This window comes from Eupeodes corollae, chromosome 2 (genome assembly GCF_945859685.1).
Source record: "Eupeodes corollae chromosome 2, idEupCoro1.1, whole genome shotgun sequence".
NCBI classification, from domain to species: domain Eukaryota; kingdom Metazoa; phylum Arthropoda; class Insecta; order Diptera; family Syrphidae; genus Eupeodes; species Eupeodes corollae.
The window spans coordinates 2,975,248-2,998,310 of record NC_079148.1 but is presented as its reverse complement, the minus strand read 5'-3'; the positions used below and the strand labels follow the sequence as shown (position 1 = coordinate 2,998,310).

Sequence of the window (23,063 nt, the reverse complement as noted above, 5' to 3'; positions counted from 1 at the left end):
TCTGTCTAAGATTTTATACATAAAATGGAATTTGATGGATTAAATAATTTTCAACGATTCATCATAAATCCTTAACTATGGTAAAATTCAAATTTAGTTAATACAAATACTAAGGGTGTAGGCTATTGGTAAAATCAATGTTAAGTACTTAATGTTAATAGTTAAACCAACTTAGAGATAAGCTAGGTTGTTAGGCATGCACTGGTGGAAGCTTCAATTTGGAAGTTTTTTTTTTATAACACAAACCAAAATTCTTTCAAAAAACCTAAAATCAGAATTACGGGACCAGCTACTTTGGTGGGTTTTTTAACTAAAAGAAACAAATTGGTTAAAAGAATAACTCATTTTTTTACAAGGATGAACGTAGTTGTAATAATTTTGTTTATTCTGACTTTTGAAAGTATTCTAAATAATTTTACTGAAGAAAAAAAAACCCTCAAGGAATTTCGATTTAAATTAATTTCAAAAGCCATAAAAGTATAGTGCTGCTCATGAGGAACCGCATGCACTATAAGAGTTCTTTATTGAAATCATAAAACAAATTTAAAACTTATATAAAATAATCCTTTAATGTCGAAATTTAAGTTATAAAAACTTGAACACAAAACATCTTACGATACATCGTGTCTCCTGAAATAAAGGTTATACCTTCAACGAGAAAAGTTTTTACGGGAGGAGAGATAAACACAAAAGAAATTGTCTACGATGCTGTGTATTGCCAATACTGTACACACACCAGAAGTAGACCAAAAGGGTCTACAGACAATTCCCATAGACTATAACCAAATGTATCAAACACCTGAGTTGGCATAAGCTTCAAAAGTTGTGTCTCTATTGAACTACACGTTTTGGATATAAAAACATATATAGGTTTTCTATTGCATTCTCATCGCACAAACATTTTCTAAGCATCGACAAAGGTATTCCAAAAACAATAAAGCATACCATTTATTGTCAAATAAGTCCTTAAATGCTATAACTATTACTTTTTAAGACCCAAGAAGAAAAGGAATAAAATAGTAAGGAAAGGTTTCAAAATCATATTAAAAACTTTATTCAGGAAATGACAAAAACTGAGTTTTAAGGCTTTAAACTTTAATTTGTCATGTTTGTTTTTATTTGAAAAATTTAATTTCAATTTAATTTTGTTTTCTGAATAGTTTCTGTCTATTTAAACAAATATAATATATTTTGTCAACCAAAAAATATCAATTTTCTTGCATGTACAAATTTCTTTCAAACTATCCTGAAATCTATGCCAAATGAAGTAATAAATTTTGTTACTTTCTTACGTTTAAAGTTAACAGTTTATCTTTGAACATTAGACACAAAAATAAAACTTAAATGTATATTTCACTAAGATTCGAAAAAAAAAGATAATAAAACCGAAAAATGTTATAAAATTATTTAGAACGGTGTCCTAAAGTGAAACATCAGTTTTATTGAAAACTTAATCAAACTTATCTTCCGGACCTAATCGTAATCATTACGTCCTTATAAAGTCGTTGAGTTTAAAATCTATTATCTCTTAATGTTCAATCCACGCGAATTCATCGTAAATCAGAGTAAATAACTTCACTCCCTAAACTCCCTATAGAACTATCAATAATACAAGTTTCTCCCGATAGAATTTTCAGAATTCAAATAAAATTTCCCATTTAATTTTGTTATTTAAAAATCCAATAATAAACAGTCGAACCCACTTATTTCATCTATGTCTTCTTCAGTAAAATAAAGAAAATAGAGAAATATATGAACTCATTTATTTTTTTAGATTTAAAAGTTAAGTAAAACAACTCGGAATCCAAGCATTCTATAAATAAATCTATAGCAAAATCAAACCCAATACCCAATAAAATGCCTTTTTGTATTGTTTCAAACTCACTTAATCAACCTCTACTGTTCTTTTAAGAAAAATCCTTACAGGAATTTATTTTTCTTGCTTAAAACACGAATTTGCGTACCACAACGAACGTCATTCCACTTTCCTTCTTAAATAATTGTTCTTTAAAATAAAGTCCTGTGGCAAAGAAAGGAATTTCAACGCGAATATCTTCAACTCCAAGTTCTTTTGAACAAGGATATACGATGACATACAAAAGTAAAGGCAACATAAAGAGAAATGGAAAAAGAGAAATTGAATTTTTAATTGATTTAATTGCGCAGAGATTTCCGGTCTGAAAGCATCCGGAAATGCAAAAACAAAAAGTAACTCACATTCTTCGTTTGGTGTGTTTCATGCTTTGATTAACATTTAATGTTATGTCCTTATCAAAAAAAGTCTTTTGTGTCTGGCTTGATGACATAAAATTTAAATGCTATAATGTATATTTTCATTGATAGGACAGTCAAAAACTCGTATTTGCTTTTTACTGGAATTCTAAAAAATTCATTTGTAATGAAGTTAATTCTTAAAGTTCTAAATAACGTTAGAAGCCAACGAAAGTGACAACGATTCAAAACATAAATTCGAGTTTTAAAACTTACTTTTATTGATATCGTTTTAATTTTGTTTTTAACTTAAGTTGCGGCTCCTACTTTGTATTTGAAGAATAAAGCATTTAAATAATTTTTTAACAATTCAAATGTCTTTTCTATGCCAAAAACAACGTTGTTTCAAAAACTTTAAACACACAATCAGAAAAAATATACTCACCGGAGTATTTTCGAACCTACATATGTACATATATTGGGAAACTGCTTATAGAAAAGAACCACAAAGCCGAAGCAAATGCGCATCAACACATTGCAAATTAAAAAAACTAATATTTTATATTTATTTTATTAAAAAGTACAGAACAAATAAAAACATAAGAAATTTTACAAATTATTACAATGAAAATTATTGTTTATGGACTGAGGTGATATAAAACAAATGTTTTAATTTCCTTAATTTCAGATAGAATCCTGAAAACAATTTAAATTGGTTTTCAATAAAGATTTCGAAGCTCCTTAACTCTGATTTTTTCTCAATATTTTAGTAATGTTTTTTCTTTTTAATAAACTTGTTAATCTTTTAAGATATATTTTTCCTAGAAAGGTGTAAGTAAGATTTTATTTTATTTTATTAAACTTAAAAAACTTTTGTTTAAAACTCTTGTTATAAAAATCGTCTAATGGAAATATTGAGTAATAAAGCCACATCATCTATTTAATTTTTTTACTTGCAAAATAGAGGAAATATGTGCCAAATATTGCATTTGTATAAATTTCGAACTCGAGATTTTAATCGAACATGGCATTGCGATGGTAGAGAAGTCGAAAAAAGTGGGTCCATAGATTACGTCCGTATGTCTGTTTGCCCTTGTGACTACACCTTAAATCATTGGATAAATTTACTTTAAATTTAGAATTTTTCAGCCGATTTGCGCTACGCTTTTGGTGTCGTTATTATTATTATTTTTTTTTTTTCAAAAATCAAAAATTCGTGTTTGCTTAAAATGCAAACCAAGATATTTTTTTTTGAATTTTCTTTAAAATTTGTTTTCTAAACTTGGACTTCTTTTAATAATATCAAAAATATTTGTACTTATCCAAAAGGGAACCCCCCCCCCCCCCCCAAAAAAAAACACGATTTAATTTTTAAGTTTTTCAAAAACTAATAAACCGATTAAATTTGTTTCTATATAGGCTCTTATAATGTCTCAATAATATTTGATGATCAAAATTGTCATTGTTTTTATTTTTTATTTAAAACAAAAGTATTTAAATTTTTTACGAAATTGAAACTTAAAACGTTCTGGGTTCTAAATAACTACTAAATACTACAAATACTCAAACTAAAAAAAAGGCTGCGATGCCTGAAAATCTAGTTTTGGTAAATACATTTTTAGTCGAAAACAAATATTTGCCAATTAAAGTAGCATTTCTTACATTTTTACAAATTGGATGAATGAAATTAATTTGAGAAATATTAACAACCGAACATCGATGTTTACCAAATTGCATACTATTTATTTGTAGATTTTAGTTTTTTTTTATGAAAAAACAGACTGTTGGATCTAAAAAAAAAAAAACAACTACTGAATATCGAAAACAATATTTCCTGTTACAAAAAAAAAAACATGAAGACAATATTTTTAATTTTTAAAAAGCTTGTTAAGTCGAAAGTAAATTTTTAATACGTTTTAGTATTGTTTTTATAGGTTTCTATTTTTTTTTTTAAAGCTGTCAAAAAGAGTTTTCTCAAAACTTAACTGAATATTGTCAACAATATGTTTTAAAAGATTAAAATAGTTTAAAGCCAATATCTCAAAGTTTTGACCAATTTTGAGTAATGTTTTTTTTTTTGTTTCTTATTTTTTTTAACCCTGTCAATTTGATTTTGCTCAACATTTTAATGGATTGAAAAACGTTATTTTTCGTTGCAAAAAATTGTTTTGGAGATGAAATTCTTTTCTATTCGTAAAATTTTCGAGGTGACACATTTTTGTTTGGATTTTTTTTTTTTTTCAAAACTATGCTAGTTACAATATGTTAAAATATATAATTTAAAATTTAATTCAAGTTTGTAGAGTCATTGGTTCATAAGATATTTAGGGTTAACTAAAATGTTCACCTTTTTTTTAAACTGCTATGGTAAAAAAAACACCCACGCAATTTTCTTGAGAGCCATTTCCGCATCTTTCTGCACTGTTATATGTATACAAAAATTTAGTTGAAGTCGATATCTTTACTGGTTCTTGAGCTATGGACGACGAAAAAAACGTCGCGAACGTACGGAAGTATGAACGTACGTGCATACACACGCACAGACATATTTCTAAAGATTTTCTATTTCGGCTCTAGGGACCTTGAAACGTCGAGAAATGTCAACATTTTCAATTTGACAAATCGAACTCATTAAATAACTTCCTATGGAAATTAAAAAACGCTCTTACGATTTACAAATACATTTCTTTTGAATTAAGCTTTTTTGAGAAATCAAATGTCATTTAAATTTTTGAAACCAGGTACATTTTTAAATCTTAAAATACATTATATATTTTAAAACAGACTCTTTTGATAACTGATCAAAATCGTTCATTTTATTTCTTAATACAAATTAAAATGTTCTAGGTCAAAAAACGTAAACTCGTATTTTCTTAAAAACATCCGGATGTATTTTTATGAAATGGTGGCTAATTTTTAATTTCTTAATTCGTCTTCTTTCAATTTAAACATACGTATTTTTTGTATTACTATAAAGGTTTTTCGCCAAAGTGTGTTTGTAAATTGTATCTGTTTTTTGTTCAGATTTCTAAAAGTATTATTTTTTTTTAATTCCATATCTCCAAAATAGGTCAACATTGTTTTTACAAAATTAAAAATATAAAACGTAAATTTAATAACCACATAGTAAATATATTTCAAAAATAAATTGACAAATTTTATGTGTACACAATTAATTTTTAAAATAAAGCTCTAACGATTTTCGAAACAATAAAGAAAAACTATTTTTTAAAAATTAAATGACATTTAATTTTTTGTAGATGGACTTAATTTGCAGGTATATTTATTGTTTGATAAATTAAAGATCGAACTTCAAAATTAATGCATCACATCAAGTTTTTGAGATAATTCTTTTTAAAATTCGAGAAAAAAAAAACAATTAAATAAGGTTTTAAATGCCTAAATTTATGAAGAAGCTTTTTTCCAATATTTTCGTTTATATTTATCAAATTTATAATCCCTTTCTCCAATATTTATTTGAAATGCTTACATTATTTCATATAACATTCGAAAAATATTCATAAGTTGTTAATTTAAGCTGTCTTACAAAAATCTGAAAAAAAACTCGAAAATATTAATGCTAAACCGGTTTTGAACAGAAAAGAACAAAACGGCTTAAAAGTAAGTTTTGTTTTGTATCAAATCTGTTGTCTAAACAATTCTATTACGAGAATATAAAGTTTTTGAAATACTCGTATATAATAATAATAAAAAAATATAAAAATATCGGGTATTTTTAAAACTTGGCCAACTACTTAAAATTAAAGTTTGAATTCGAAATTAACACCAAAAATAAGCTCCAAAACGTATTTTTGAAAACTTTGAAAGTATTAAATTCAAGGTTTGCTCAAAAGTTTATTTAAATTCAATTAAAGACTCATTAATAATATGAATTTCGATCAGTGTATTTGGTTAATTTTGTATCTGTTTTGAAGATTGGTCTTATGTTCTTAATAAACTTTTCTAAATAAGTTGAACCATAAGCCAATTATTTATTCGTTATTTTAAAACTCTTCTATTCCAAATTAAAATGATTTTGTATAATCCTTAAAGCTAATACTAAAAGCTTATAATTTAGCCTTCAAACCGATAGCCAATATCATTTTAGCAACTTCTGATTGTTCTTTTGACTACAAATTTCAAGAGTAGAAAAGTAAAGTTTTGAAATCATACCAGATATAATATCAGATATTATTTTAACAGAATGTTTTTTTACTCTTGGTTTGAGGATTATGAGTCTGTGAACTTGTTTAAAGAGATTTTAAACACTTGTTCTTTTTTTTTAAATGTAAGGTTATTGGATTCGTTCGAATTAATTTCCACGTAAGCCTCTTAGTTTTCTCAACGCTTATTACACTCAGTTATACTATACTGACAAAAACGATATCACTTTAAGAAGATGACTTTATCCTCAACTCTTTTTTATATAAATTGGCGAAGTATTTCTTCTCTACAAACACCCAGAAGAATGTCCTTTTAAATGTTCTGCTCAAAAAGCGACAAAAATGTTAATTTCCCCTGGCGAACAACTTAAGCAATTCATAAAACTCCTCAACCTTAAATATTCTCTAAATTGGCTCCTACCCAAATTAAAAACAAGTAGAAAAATAAGTTTACAATTTTTTCTGTAAATAAGGTTGCAAACTAAACGATGAAAAATGTTAACCTTGCAAATTTTAAGGGAAAACCTTAAAACTATAAATATGGTTAAGCTACTGTACCATTTATGTATAAACTAGCATGCTTCTATTTAAATAAGGTTCCCCACAATATACATAATTAAACACCTGCTTCGAAGATTTTCCCAAAAATTTCTTCCAACAAGTGTCTTTGACAATATTATAACTAATTTGACTTGTCATTCGCAGAAAATCATCCCATTCGAATCTATGCCCATAATCCATAAGTCACTCAGGTAACCATCTATCAGGATCTCTTAAATACCCAACCCTCAATTTAAATCCTCAAGTAAATCTTTTAAAACTATGAATATAGGTATGTATCTTATATGGCTTTTACTTGCGCTACTTTATTGCCGCGGATTTATGTTAAAATATTCAAAAATATGAAAATATATTTTTATGACACATCTTTCCTGGAATCGAGAATCTTCAGAGAGTCAAGACATTTATTATTTCTAGTTCTGAAAATTGAAAACAATCATATTTCTAAGAAATGAGAAAATATAGTTTATGACACCAATTATAATTAGTCCCCGACGACTTGACGAGACTGTACATTTTTTTGAACTTATTTCAAAACCAAAATTGAAAGGATTCGTGGACGTGAAGTTGAAATTGCAAAACATTTCCAAGAAATGAAGTAATTAAGTCATTGTTGTTCAGTTTTCGTTGAAACAAAAATGAAAACGGATATATGGAATTTTATTTTTAAAATATCTTTCTTATTTTATTTATTTTAAAAAATGCATAGTTTAACATAAAATTAAATAAAAATAATTACAAATCTTATAATACAAACATAACATTAATCAATTTTTTAAACTTTTTGTCCTAAAAATAAGGATTTGGTCATTCAGGTGAGAAATAAATTCAATTTAGTTTTCTAAAGGAAATACATTAAAGTCTCCATTTTGAGTTCTAGTTTTCTTTGGAATATGCGAACAAAATAATTTAAAATAAACATTATTTTATTTTAAAAACAAGCTATAGTTTTATTTTTCGTAAACAAATATATGTACATCATAATTTATTCTTAAAGTTAATATTTTACACAACATTGTTGCACTTAATTTAAATTTTAAATAAATAACGTCATCTTTTTTGTACATGATTTACAAGAATATTTTACAGGATCTCAGAGACTTTTGAAGCAATTTAAAAACGAACCTTTCACTCAATCCCACAAAACATTTTTAAATAATATAAGTTTCCAATGAAAGCCTATTTTGAATGTTGGCCCTTTGACATTTCCTGACATCTGTGTATGCTGGAAAATCTTCTGGACTGAATTGGCCAGCTATGGCTTCGGGAATTCTTGTAACATCGTTGAGCACATATGCTGGAGTATTTTGTAGATGTCGTTTCCATTTGTTGTACGAACGCTTCTGGTCTACAATTTCTTGTGCATTTGTTGCCGAATTCAATGCGGATTCAGATGTGGATGAGGACGATGATGATGGTGATGAAGGAGAATGCCTGGATGGATACTTTGTGGGCAAAATGGGCGATGAGGTCTTTGGCATTACTCTGCTGATTTTGGTCATCATGTACATTTCCATTTTCAAATCACACTCGTTTGGGTTGAAGCTTAAGGACGATGTGTTGGATGTGGATATTGATTCTGAAAAATATCCATAGCTCTTTTCGTCGTCGCAACCCTCTTGGAAGTCATCACATATGGACAGGATCTCTGTTGTCCTTGTTGCCACTGGTAAGCTGGATTTCGAACGACTAATGGGTCGTTTGTTTGGTGTTGGCGGCAGCTCCACTGAGTTTACTTTGTAGTTTTGCTTCGCTCTATTGATCCAGGATTTCTTGCCGAAGCATCCCTCTGGGTGATATGAACTACTGTTCGGTGATTTATCTGCACTTGTAACACAGCCCATTTTATTCGAGATGTCAATTTATTGATTTCCTGTTTGGAATATTTATATTTACGCTTAGCACACGTCTTCACTGAGTGACACGCTGAGATTGACTATAATCAGCTTTGTCACGGAGCCGCGTTATATATCCGTGAGTTTAGGGAACACAATTTTGAGATTGATTAGCTACTTACGCATACGAAGCAGGTCAAAATTTATCTGAGTCGCGGGGCAGGATTAGCATGATTCACTTCGAAAACAACCCAAAAGAGGTCAGGTAGGCGAAAAAGGATCATATACATGCCAACAAAACTTGAAGGCTACAGGTAGCTGGAATAATCAGGTGTATTTTAAGTAGAATGACACACATATGTTTTTTGGACGAGAATCTAAGGGATGTTTTTGAAATGAAAAGTGTGATACCACTGAGGCTGATAAAATATTTACGATGTTTTTCATTGGACGCATATTTCGTAAGGAAGAACAATTAAATTTGCAATTTTTATAGATATGAACAGAAAACATAATGAATCGGGTGTGTTTTTATTTTGGTGACATTATGCTTATCATCATCATCATTTCAAATACTGCACAGAAAAACAAACAAATCTTGTTGTTTTTCAATATTTGAATTTCCATTGATTATGTGATTATTTGGTGTCTATGATATGTTTGTCTTTTGATTATGAAAAGTCTAGTCAGTTATGGTGTCTAATTTATAAGGCTGCAATAAATCAGACATTAAAGAATGTAAATACATAAAATACATAAGTAAAAACAAATATTAAACATTATAGTCTATTGAGCCTTGTTTTGAGTTCTGAAATTTGTATTGAATAAATGAAATCTAAACCAAATCTTTAAGACACGAAAATAGTTGAGCAAAGATTAAAATTATTAAATTTGAACAGCTTTTAATATCTTAAAAGTCTGAAAGGTATTTTTTTAGTGTCCAGTATTATGTTGTAGGATTAAACCGGTTTAGCGTGCCAACATTTTTTGAAGTCAGGCTTAATAAAGTGGATGTTTGTTTTGATATCCTCTTTGTGTGTTATGTTCTTAATTCACTATGTTATATCATGATCCTTTTCTAAATTCACTATGTTATATCATGATCGTTTTACTTTCTCTTTAAAAACTTTAAATAATAACAAACTTGTCAACAATGTTTTGTTACTGGCAGGTTTTTTAAGATATTACATTTTAAAATTTCAAAAATGTAGATTACTTTATTAGATTTGTGTTTGTGTTTCAAATTTATAGTTCCATCTCCAATATGTATTTCACAAACATTTTTAAAATATTGAAACATTCTTTAAAAAAATACTGAAATATTTTTGCTAAGAAAATGTTGACAGGAAAAATATCAATAACAACTCAGAGTTTTGTAGTGATAACGAACTGATTTTTCAAACAAATTGATTGATAAAAATACTTATTTAAAAAATGTTGGTACGTAGGTTGAAGTTGAAGTTCAGATTCGAAATCAGTACCAAAAATTAAATAATTTTTGTTAAAACCATTAAAACAAAAATTCCTGATATATGGCCAAAGGAAGAAATTTAGCTAGTGAGAAGTTCCGAAACAAAGCAAAATACCAAAAATATTTAAACTTTATTTGAGAAAAGAACTTTTTAAAATAATTATTGACAGGTTAGCAGTGAAACGATTATGTTCCGATATGTAAAATTAACTATCAGCTGTTCATTAAAAACGATTTCATCGTTGAAAAATTAAAAATGATCAGAAACAAATTTCTGAGTTAAATAATGTATTTTTTTAAAGTCGAGAAATAATATTACAACTGTCAGTCACAGGAAGGTTTTTTTTTTACGAAAAAAAGGTATTTGAGGAAAAGTTCCAGTCGTTTTGTGTAAGCGTCTGGTAGCTTTATTTTGAAACATTTATTGTGTTGGAAAGTGACTACCACATTTTTGTTCTGACAGATTTTCAGCAACCAATTTGACACGCACATGTACGTGAACATGAGAAATGCCAGAAGACTGACGAAAAGAGATTAATATCAAAAACACAAGAATTGAGATTTCACAACGTGCAGCAACTAAAGAGGTGTCACGTTTTTGAGTAACTCCTATAAGACACTCTCCTCTTTTCGTAAGGATCGGAAAGCCCCATACGCTTAAACTATAATCGGAAAATGTCAGTGTGGCTCCATCTTAGGCAAATCAATAGCAACGAATTTCTAAAATTTAATATTCCTACTTACCATCTATTTATAGACTTTAAGGATGCCTACAATAAAATACCCAGGGTAGAACTATGCAAAGTCGTATAAGAGAATTCGGCATCCCAAATAAATTGACACGACTATGTAGGTTGACCATGGCCAACATATCAAGTTAAAATAACTGGATTGCTATCACAAACCAATCAACATTTACAATATACTCCTACAAGGGGTTGGTTTGGCCTACTTCCTCTTCAACCTGGCGTTGTGAAGGAAGCAACCCGTGACTCTGGCACGTCATTAAGATTTACCATCGTCACCAGATAGTAGGGAGAACCAAGCAAGCTGTACGCGATTCCTTCGTCCAAATCAAACAGGTGGCACAAAATTTGGTATTGCACATTAGTAAAGGAAAAAAAAGTACAAAGTTCGTCAAACAGAACCATAACTTCAAAGCTAATGGATTTATTTGTGCTCACATATGGATCCGAGACTTGCGGTGTTGGTAAAAGGCACTTTGACCTCTTAGGTACAATCTTAGGACAATTTCGGATACGATACAACTGCATGAACTGCATGCAATGTACCTCGAAGATTATATTGTGACAAAAATTAAGCTCGGTAGACTCCGCTAGACTTGACACCTAGCTCTTACCAGCGAATAGGAACCATGTCGGAAATCAACTAAGCAAGAAATAGCTATAACTGGTACCAAAATGTTTAAATGATACCTTGAGATAAGTGTATGCCAAATTTTCTCTAAATTTGGAGTTTTCATTACATATTTTATAGAAATTTTTAACAAAGCTTCTTTTTTGATTTCTTTTATAACATTTCTTCAGACGCAAAATAAAGTATGAATGGTTTCGGATTTTCTTTTGTTTTCAAATGCTGTATTACAATTATACAATTGTACAGTAAAATTCAAACCCTTAAGCGTAGTTTAGGTTGTGAGATTACAATTTCTTTCCATGATAATTAATAGAACAAAAATCATAACAAAAAAGAGGCTAGGGTGCGACTCACACTGATAACCTCCCATACCGTCCGTCGATTTGTCTTGCTTAAAAGTTTTTAGATTTGTATTGGGTTAAAAACTTGTCAGTTGAATTATTCTTAAAAATTTTTAAAATTACCAACAATATGTTTAATATAAAGAAATAGCTTAGTTTGAAAATCTAGTTTTGTTAAATAGATATTTAGTCGAAAACAAATTTTTACCAATTCAAGTAGCATTTCTTCAATTTTTACTAATTCGATGAAAGAAATTAATTTGAGAGATATCAAGAACCGAACATCAATTTTTACCAAATTTGTGTACTATTTTTGTAGATTTTATTTTTTTATGAAAAAAACGGACTGTTGGATTTGTATAAAAAAAACTACTGACTATCGAAAACAATATTTTTTGTGAAATAAAAAAAGTTTGAAAACAATATTTTTAATTTTTGAAAAGCTATTTGAGTAAAGTAAATGTTGACCAAGTTTTAGTATTTTTTTGTTTGTTTTTTTAGATAGATCAATTTAACCAACTTTTGTTAAATTGTCTCTTAATTTTGTATGTAAAAAAGAAACTGTAAATTCGATTTTTTCAGAATTTTACCGCATGTTGAAAACAATACTTTTTATAAGATAAAATAAGTTTGAAGCTATGATCTCAAGTTTTGAGAAAATATTTGAGTCGAAATTCAATTTTTAACAACTTTGAGTAACGTTTTTTTTTATAAAAAAAACTGTCAATTTGATTTTTCTCAAAATTTAACCAGATGTTAAAATCAGTTAAATCAGTTTTTATTCTTAAAATTTTCGAGGTGACAAATTTTTTTGTTCAGTTTTTTTGATTTATAAAAACAAACATTTAATTGGATTTCTTTCCAAAAATGCATAATATAAAATTTAATTAAAGTCTCTTGCATCATTGGTTCGTGAGAAATTTAGAGTAACCAAAATGTTCACCTTTTTTTTAAACTGCTATGGTTAAAAAAACCAACCAGGCAATTTTCTGGAGAGCATCTTTCTGCCTTATTATCTGTATAACAAAACTTATTTGAAGTCGATATCTCTTCTGGTTCTTGAACTATGGAGGACGAAAAAACGTCGCGAACGTACGGACGTACGGACGTACGGACGTACGAACGTACGTACGACGCATCTATAAAGTTACTTTTGAAGAAAATTGATAGCTGCTTTTGCTAACTTCACTTTGTTTTTAAAATGATCTACAAGATTTAAGTTATGTGTTATAGTAAATCCTAGGTATTTGTAATCAGTCACTACTTCTATGTTTGAGCCGTCAAGGTGCAAGTTGCAATTAGTCCTGTTACTGCGGTTTTAAGATCTAAAACCCATTATTTTTGACTTTGAAGTATTTATTTTAAGGTCCCAATTATCGCAATATTGTTTTAATTTGTTAACCTAGAGCAGTAAAGTCTCTGGGTTATCGGTTAGAAAAACAAGATCATCTGCATTTAAAAGCACCTTGATAAGTACATCTCCAAAAATAACACCACCTGGAATTTGATTTTCAATGTAATTAATAAAAAGGAAAACAATTAAAGGACTCAAAATGCAACCCTGTGTAACTCCAGTTTCAGATTTAAATTGATTTGACAATCTCATACCACTTTTTACTACTGAACTTGTATTTGATATAAATTGTTCATATGTTCTTATGAACTTTGTAAACAAGGCTATATCTGTTAGTTTGAAAATTAGTAACCTTCTGTTTATAGTGTCAAAGGCGGCTTTGAAACCTACAAAAAATTCATAGAGATTCTTTTTTTTATCAATAAAACGACAAGCAACACTCATTAGATCAAAAATTTGGTCTATTGTAGAGAGATTTGATCGGCACCAAGCTTGGAAACAACTTATGTTATTGTTCCTTTCAACCCAGGAAACAAGCCTTAGGTACAATAATTGAGTGAACATTTTCCACAAAGAGCTAAGAATAGAGATTCCCCTGTAGTTTTCCAGTAGGTTACGATCTACCCTTATAAAGATCACAGAAATGTATAAAAATCGGAAGCTATTTGGAATGATCTCATCTAAAAACATCTTGTTTATTAAAAGTAAAATTTGTTCTAGAAATTGTAAGCTGGATAAGATATAGGGACTTAGATGCCAAGTTATTGTTTTTTCTAAAGATTCTAAGTAACGCGAACGATTTTTTTTCTGCTTCACATTCTTCGTCATACCAACAAGATTGATAGTTATTTGCTCTATTGTGAGAACTCCTGACTCATGATATTCTGATGGTGTCAAAAATTAAATCCGTTGAGATGTCCACTGTGCTTGAAACCAGGCTTGAAGGATTGATTGGGTGTTGAAGTAGATTTCTTCTATAAATATCGGATTATTTATCAATCCAACGAAGCTTTTATCATCTGTTTTCAATTTGCTTTCTGAAATCGCATTCAGGGGTCCTAAATTTGCAAGACACTCACGTAATTTAAATACATTAAAAAAAGCAAATACACAATTGCAATGTAAATTAACGAAAATTTGAATTATTCATTATTTAGAAAATTGTAAATATAAAATCTAAACAACAAAATATCTGTTGAATAATAATAATAATCTAATCAAAAATGAAGTATTTGACAGTTATGTTGTAAGCAAACAGTTCTGACAGCAAGCTGACTTTTTAAAGCTTTTTGATGTGTGACTATGCAATATGCCAAAAAGGATTTAAATATAATTCTCTTTACAACCCACATCCGGTTCACTATATACGAGTTTTCTGAAAACACATCCATGTGTGAAAATCGTAATGGATTTTTAATATTTATAGCGGATGTAACCTAAAAAAGGATATTCCTGTTCGTTGTTCATTGTACGTGGTTCGTGTTCATATTCCTAATATATTATGCATGATACGTTTATGACCATTTCTTGCCAAAATAAACCTTTGTGTCTTCCATCCGGTCAGTCTGGTGTATATTTTTATGCAATGTCTGATAGATTTAATTATTTTATGGGTTGTATTTAAAATGTTCATAAGTTCCAAATTGTATTGTCATCCACTGGGAACCATAAAAACCAAACAAAAACAACAAAACAAATACAAGTTGCCTCTAAGGTGTTGTGTTTGTAATTATCGGTGGCGTTATCCTTTGGAAAAGTGTGTATTTCGAGTGCGAGCGTAATTAGCTGAGATCTAAAAACAAGATACAAAATACCAAAACACTATACAAAAACAAAACCTAAATGACTACTGCTTGTTTCATATCAATGGCTGAGTCCTTAAATAATACGATATGCACATAGTAGTTAAGTCATTAAAAATATGTTAAATGGTTAAGGAGAGTGCAGGAGACACAAAATTACTATACGAGTTCAGTACAAATTTTTGTTGTGGTCGTCTGGAATTTTTTCGATTTTCCATAATAAAATATTTGCAGGAATTCACAAATGTCCTGAATGTCTGTTTGCTTAAGGATATCACATCGTTGTCCATTTTGTCTGAATTTAATTGTATTTTGTGTTTTTAGTGCCAGTCAGTGCAATGTGTCCTGTCTGGTAACTAAGAACAAGGATTCTGGTCGTCCCCGGCGGAACCAGAATCCTTTAATTGGTTCTGTTTGTTAAATTGAAATATCCAAGACAACTAAGAAGGAAGGATATCAAAAATAATGTCATATTGACCTTTGGTGTTGTATGCAAATATATGCTAATAATTTTATTGACTCCTTGATGTGACAACAATATTGTGTTTATAATGTTTAACCAACATCAGTTATTGTTAGCTTTAGCTTCGAAATGGACTTTGGCAGAGAATTTTGATGGGAGACTGCAAAACGATGCAATATTGCTTTTCTGAATTTAATTTAAATAAAAATTCAATTTGTTTTTATGTTCGTAGTTTGGTTGATATTTTTAACGACATAAATAAAATCAAAATTTTATAGAGGAATTTGATAAAATCAAACAGCATACGAATTTTCATTCAGAAGCTAAGCCAGCTGGTATAACAATAAGAATAAATCAAATACAAAAGAAAGTTATGTTTTTTGGAAGTTTCCAATTACAGGTTTGCAACTGTTCAACTGAATTTTAATACGAATCTTAATTCACGAAGTTTTTTATGACTTTCTTCGATTTTTATTTTAAGAATATTGGAATACAATTTGTTTTCGATTTCGGTGGACGGTTTAAAAACCGATTTACGATACATTCAAGTTGTTGTCATCAAAAGTATTTATTATTCTTTGGATTGAACCACAATATAAAATATCAGCTTTAATTTATTTTACACTTTCGTGATTAAAATAGTTGTAAGTAAAAAACCGCAATGACTTCTAATACTATGCTTAATTTGAAGTCATTTGTTTATAAAATCCTTGTTAAAGTAATAAAACTATACAAAATTTAATACATTTTTGCAATCAAGTACCTTTTGCGAGTGGTATATGACATTAAAAAAAAATGGTTAAAAATTTATAAAAATTTACAAATCTCAAAATTTTTAATAGAAAAACGCGTTGCTATAAAAATGGCTTTCAAACACCATGAAAGATTTTTCAATGTATTTTTTTTATATTTTTATATAATTTCGTAATATTATAAATTTGTTGCCATTAATTTTTTTAGTGAGAGACCAAAGTTTCTTTAGTTCCAATATACCCTTTCTTTGCTGAGCTGCGATATCAAGAGAGGGTTCTAAGTTACCAATCCTGGCATTTAAATCTCCAATTGTCAATAAGTTTTTTGAATTTATTGAGCTTAACAAATCTTACAAGCTGTAATTGTCCAAGCTCCATTTTGCAACAGTTAATATTAATAGGTATAATATACTTTCTACCGCTTCCTTTTTCACTATATTCGATATAGAAGTCTTAATTAATATGTTAATGGGCCTTTTAATCTCAAGATAAATTCTTTTTGATAGCTATCATTGATCCACCGCTCCCCCACTAGACTTTGCTGTTTTTGATGCAGATCAAATACTTTAAGATATACAGACTTTAAACGAAAATGCTATATAGGGTGTTTTTTCAAGAGATTGAGTATTTTTAATAATAAATTGATTTTAAAGTATGTTTTCTTAGCTGTGTAATGTCTGTATTAGGTATTAATGGTGCAAAATATAATTCCCAATTCTTGTAGTTTTTTGAAAAAAGTATTCAGTGATTCGTCAATTTATCAAAGCTATGCTATATCATTAATCGTTTACCCAGCAAATAGCTATTCATTTATTTGATTTCGGTCAATCCACTACCGACAATATTTTTTTCTTTTCGAACTTCCGTACCCTATTTTGATAAAACAAACAACATAGATAATAAAAAAGCTAAAAAAAACATTTAGTACTCCTGAGTTAGATAATCCTCTGCAGAGTGTAGACGACGGACGTCGTAAATTCTATTTGGGGTTTTCTCATGCCAACTACACCTGCACTGTTTACATCTCCAGTATTTTATGAGACACAACAAGAAAAAAAATTCATAAACTGTCTAAACCTCAGTGAATAATGTGGATTTTGGATGCGCCCTCCCATTGAGGATGTGAGACTTTTCTATCCATATCAAGTTTTATTTCTCTTTCAGAAAAAAAAACCTACAAAACTGTCAGAAAAAAGGTACTGCCATGTTTACTTGAAAAATAATCCATTAACTCGCAGCACGTAGGCAAGTATTTTAGATTTCAAAAATGTGTGTCGGCAGCAGCAGCAGTAGATGGCGGCACACACGAAGCTTTTGAGATTCTTTTGCTTTCATCAAAAAGACCATAAAAAAAGGTTGCAATGAAACCTTCATAATTATGATGTAAAATGTATTGTTTTTAATTAGAACATACTTGAAAATTATGTGTTTGTATACATAAAAGACAAACAACCCTAAAGTTTATGAATCATCTCGAGATCAAAGCAAATTAAGTGTTTTCTTAGTTTCACTGGACTTTTAATTTTTATATGATTAAAAGTACATAGTTTAAGAAGCCCTTAAGCATTATTGTCAGTTCGTTTAATACTGATACATGACATGAGTTTTAAAAAAAAAAAAATGTTGAGATAATTTGTTTGGTTAGAGTTTAAATTAATTTTCTTTTTAGTTAATTGAACTTGAAAAATTTTAGAAAAACTTTCAGTGAGCCAAAAAAGCGAGAAACAGATTCTTACAAACCAACAATGACCGCATTGAAATAAAGCTGAACAAATTGATGCGAGTTGGCTCAGGGTTGTGAATTTTCGAATTAAGTCAAAAATGGCTTGTGAATTAAATAAATTTAATTCATAAATTAGTTGGTAGATTGGAAATTCTTAAGATTGTTTTAAATAGATAATTATTTAATTTTTAACGAAAGTAGTTTTCAAGCTTTTGAAAAACATTAGAAACTTCATTTGCTGATGAAGTATATTTTTAAATTTATAATTCACTTATTTAGAAATTAAATCTTTCTTAATTCATAAGTCAATAGCTTACTTGTGCATTAAAGTCAAACTTAAGCTAGAAAGTGACTTAAGCTTTTAAAACTCGGAGTTGGCTATAGTCTCATATTTACTTACCAGAAATTGGACTTAATTTAATAGAATTTTAAATAGAAATTGATGAATGTAAATACGTAATTAATGTAAGAGCCGTTTTTTTCACTCTTTTTTCCAGCTTGTTTCAACCTCCGTAGCTGACCAACACTAGAGTTGTTAACAAACTTAAAGTTGAAAGTCTAATTCAGGATAGCTTCACTTCAATTGTGTTCTTTTTGAATAACCTATAAAAATGTTTTACCAACTTGAATAATTTTCTATAAATTTGAAATTATTATTTTTCGTAATTCAAAAATGTATCTTTAAGTTTTAATTAACTTTACCAATCTTAAATAAATGATTCTTTTTAAAAATGCAATACAATGAAGAACATTGTGAGCTTCGCAGTAAAGCGTTGTTTATAATTTCCCAAGACCTTGTTTCTGATTTCGAATTACTTGCATGATATTGGCGTTAAGAGCTTGAATCGCTTCTGGATTGTTGACATAACATTAGTCCTTTAAGGCCCACCTCACAAAAAAACTATGATAAAGGGGTCAATTATAGTTTCCTGTATGGCTTAAAGGATATACTGACATTTTATTGAAATCAAGTGGGTAGTTATAGGACTTTTCCACTCAGGCACACCACAAATGTTTAAATATGAATCCAAAAGAGATCAAAACAAGAACACAATTAAAACTTATTTAAAAATAACAAAATTAACAAATAAATCAAAAATATGTACAGGTAGCATAGTGTGGAACCTTGAAGAAAACTATGGTCTTCTAAGCTTACGTTAAACTGAAAAATTGTGTAATTTTCATTTTTGTTCGACTTATAACCGGTGGTATTCTTTCTTTAACAGATACTAACCTTTTCAAATTGCTAAGAATTCCTGATATATTTCCAAGAACTGGTAATTATTTGTACTGTCGCTTCAATTATTTCAATGCCAGAAGCGTATTCCCTTGTAAATACATATACATTCAAAATTTCTTGTAACTAAGCAGAAATGGATTTAGGATTGGAAAAGGGAGCCAAAACGTGATAATTACATTAAAACCAAACAAATAGTACAAAACAGTATTAATCTATCTTCAATGGAATTAAATATTATCCATATACCAATATTTCTTGTTACAGACACCATTGCTTCTGTTCGCATAAAAAAAGCTGCTGGTAATGATAAAATTTCATTAAAAACATATCAAAAAACGCTGTTCAGTATTTAACATCTCTATTCGAAAGTTGTCTTCGACACGGATATTTTCCAAGAAGGTGGAAGATTGCTGAGATGATACCCATAGCTAAACCTAAACAATCATTGACACAGGCATCTAGTTATCGCCTGTTTAGGCAAACTTTTTGAAAAAATTATCCTTTTTAAGATAAATGAATATGTAGAATCAAAAAATCTTGTTCCAATCGAACAGTCTGGTTTTAGGAGGGAACACTCGACGATTCATGAAATAAAAAGAATAAAAAGTATAGTACAAGAATCGCTTTCCAATAAAAAGTCATTGGATATGGTTTCATTTGACATTCAAAAGGCATTTGATAGTGTTTGGCACAGCGGCCTGCATCATAAATTATTTACTCAAAAATTTCCTACTCACATTCTTAAAACTTTTCAAAGTTTTCTTACAGCTAGGCTTTTTTATGTCAACATTTTGTCTGATTCAAAACAGGGGTTCCACAAGGTTCCCTTTTATATAACCCTTTTATATAACTTATCTATTGCTGATTTTCAAGAGATTTACAGTATTAAAATGTCTTCTCTGTTGATGATACAGCTAAAATCTGTGGTTCAAATGACTATCAAAGTATATTAATGAATCTGCAAAATGCTTTATTTAATATAGAAAAGTTTTTTTTTCACATGTGGAAAATCAAAATAAACCAATCGAAATCTAAAGCAATATTTTTCTCACGAAAGAGAAAAGTCTCAAATCTACCTCAATATAATTCTTCGATCTACAACACTCCAATTGAATGGACAACAACAATTAAATACATTAGTATCACTCTCGACAAGACACTTACATTTTCAAATCATATAACTTCCTCTATCAAAAAAGTAAATGTTTTAATACAAATTCTATTTCCACTTTTAAATAAAAATTCGTATTTAAGCAAAGATAATAAGATTCTTCTTTATAAAGTCGTAATTCATACACAACCAAAACCCTTCTACTTTTTGAGCATATTAAAAAATAAGGCTTTTTTAACTTCCCATAGGAAGTGATTGTAATGGGTCCGATTTGTCAAATTGAAAATTTTGACATTTCTCGACGTTTCAAGGTCCCTAGAGTCGAAATAAAAGATTTTTAGAAAGATGTCTGTGCGTGCGTGTGTACTTACGTTTGTACGTCCGTACGTTCGCGACGTTTTTTTCGTCGTCCATAGCTCAAGAACCAGAAGAGATATCGACTTCAAATAAATTTTGTTATACAGATAATAAGACAGAAAGATGCAGAAAGATGCAGAAAGGGCTCTCAAGATAATTGTGTGGGTGGTTTTTTTTACCATAGCAGTTTGAAAAAAGGTGAACATTTTGGTTAACCTTAAATATCTTACGAACCAAAAACGCTACAGACTTGAATTAAATTTTATATAATATATTGTAACGTGATACCAAGCAGGTATATTTTTTGAAAAAAAATCAATATAACGGGTTTTTTTATAAATCAATAAAACTGAAAAAAAAAAAAAATTGTCACCTCCAAAATTTTACGACTGAAATATGATTTCATCTCCAAAACAATTTTGTGCAACGAAGGATAATGTTTTTGACATCTGATAAAATTTTGAGAAAAATCTAATTGACAGTTTTTTTTACAAAAAATAAAAACCTAAAAAAAAATGTATAAAAGTTGATACAAATTGATTTTCGACTCAAATATCTTTTCAAAACTTTGAGATATTGGCTTTAATTTACTTTTATCTTTCAAAACATTTTGTTGTCAACATTCAGTTAAAGTTTGAAAAAAATCGATTTGACATTTTTTGTACAAAAAATTAAAAACCAAAAAAAAAAATTAACAAAAGTTCGTAAAAAATGATTTTCTACTCAAATATCTTTTAAAAACTTTGAGATAATAGGTTTTAACTAATTTTTTCTTATAAGAAATTTTCTTTTCAACATTAGGACAAATTTTGAGAAAAGTCGAATTGACAGTTTTTTTACAAAAAATAAAAACCTGAAAAAAAATGTATAAAAGTTGGTAAAAATTGATTTTTGACTCAAATATCTCTTCAAAAATTTTAAATATTGGCTTCAAACTAATTTTATCTTATAAGAAATATTGTTTTCAACATTTGGTAAAATTTTTAAAAATTCGAATTGACAGTTTTTTTACAAAAAATAAAACTCTAAAAAAAACAATACCTACTAAAACTTGGTAAAAATTTACTTTCGGCTGAAATAGCTTTTCAAAAATTAAAAATATTGGCTTCAAACTTATTTTATTTCACAGAAAATTTTGTTTTCAATATTCAGTAATTTTTATATAAAAATCTAACAGTCAGTTTTTTTAATAAAAATAAAATCTACAAAAATAGTGCGCAAATTTGGTAAAAATACATATAGACAAACTTTTAAGCAAGACAAATCGACAGACGGGATGGGAAGTTATCAGTGTGGGTCGCATCCCAGCCTCTTTTCCTTTGTTTAAAAACTGCAAGCGTTGGAAAAGAATCTGCGTCTTATTTTTGCTTAACTGAAAATAATGAAAAATGTATTCACGACCTCAATGAAAAGGGTGGTTAAATTTTAATTTTTGGTCAAAATAATATTTCTATGGTTCAATTATGTATGGAACAAAATGTGGTCCAAATGGCTGCCGCCATAAAATAAACTTCAGATCTGATAGAAAATCTAAAGTTAAGTATTTAACTTTTTCATTTCTTGAAACATCAAAAAATGTTAAGTTGATAAACTCTTGAGTTGAAATTTTATATTCATAATGAAAAATTTCAATGAAGAATAGTAAAATTGAAAGTTAAAAACAATCCTCAAGATTATTTCAACTTTGCATGGAGACAATGGTTATTAAACTTACAAGGCTGATTTCTTTCACAGATATCATTTGTAAATGAATTAAATATACCTAGTCTTTTAAATTCTATACTTTTTTCGAAACTTTTGACGTGAAGTTAATTTTAAAAAAATAAGACAACAGGAAAATTCTGACTAAAAAATTGTTAGCTTTAATCAAGTGATGAGGAGTGTATCCGCATACTATACCTTATATTATCACTAAACCAAAGAAAACAATAAACCATGTCACTAAAATATACAATGCAATCTAACAAACAAACAAAAAAGAAATGGAAAGGAAAGGAAATGATAATGATCCCCAGCATCCTTTTATTTCTTTTTGGTTTTTATTGAAAAGGAAATGAAAACATAAAGATGCTCATAACTCAAGCTTCACGCTTTTGGCCATTTACTCGCTACTCCCCTTATTTTCCATGCATAGCGTTTAATGGTGGTTTCTATGATGTTGGCCCTTAAAGTAGCTGATGGTATAATCATTACAAACCGCCATCAACTTAACTAATTATTATTTTTGTTCTTTATACTTCTCGTATTCATAAAGAAAATGCATCCGTCCTTTGGGCGGAAATTAATCCTGTGTTTATCTGCA

The 23,063-nt window shown here is 28.8% G+C and overlaps 2 protein-coding genes across 2 annotated transcripts in view; both read right to left on the bottom strand.

Annotated features, from left to right (window-relative positions):
* Window positions 1–23,063, bottom strand: part of LOC129947053 (uncharacterized) — a 108,729-nt gene that overhangs the window by 43,747 nt on the left and 41,919 nt on the right. The window lies entirely within an intron of this gene.
* On the bottom strand, window positions 7,996–8,853 carry LOC129947051 (uncharacterized). Its single transcript, XM_056057487.1, has one exon. It carries the CDS (start codon window positions 8,777–8,779, stop codon window positions 8,087–8,089), a length of 693 nt encoding a protein of 230 aa, XP_055913462.1. The 5' UTR covers window positions 8,780–8,853; the 3' UTR covers window positions 7,996–8,086.

Excerpts from the sequence above, each read along its gene's own strand:
- LOC129947051 (XM_056057487.1), bottom strand. The coding sequence starts at position 8,779 with ATGGGCTGTGTTACAAGTGCAGATAAATCACCGAACAGTAGTTCATAT.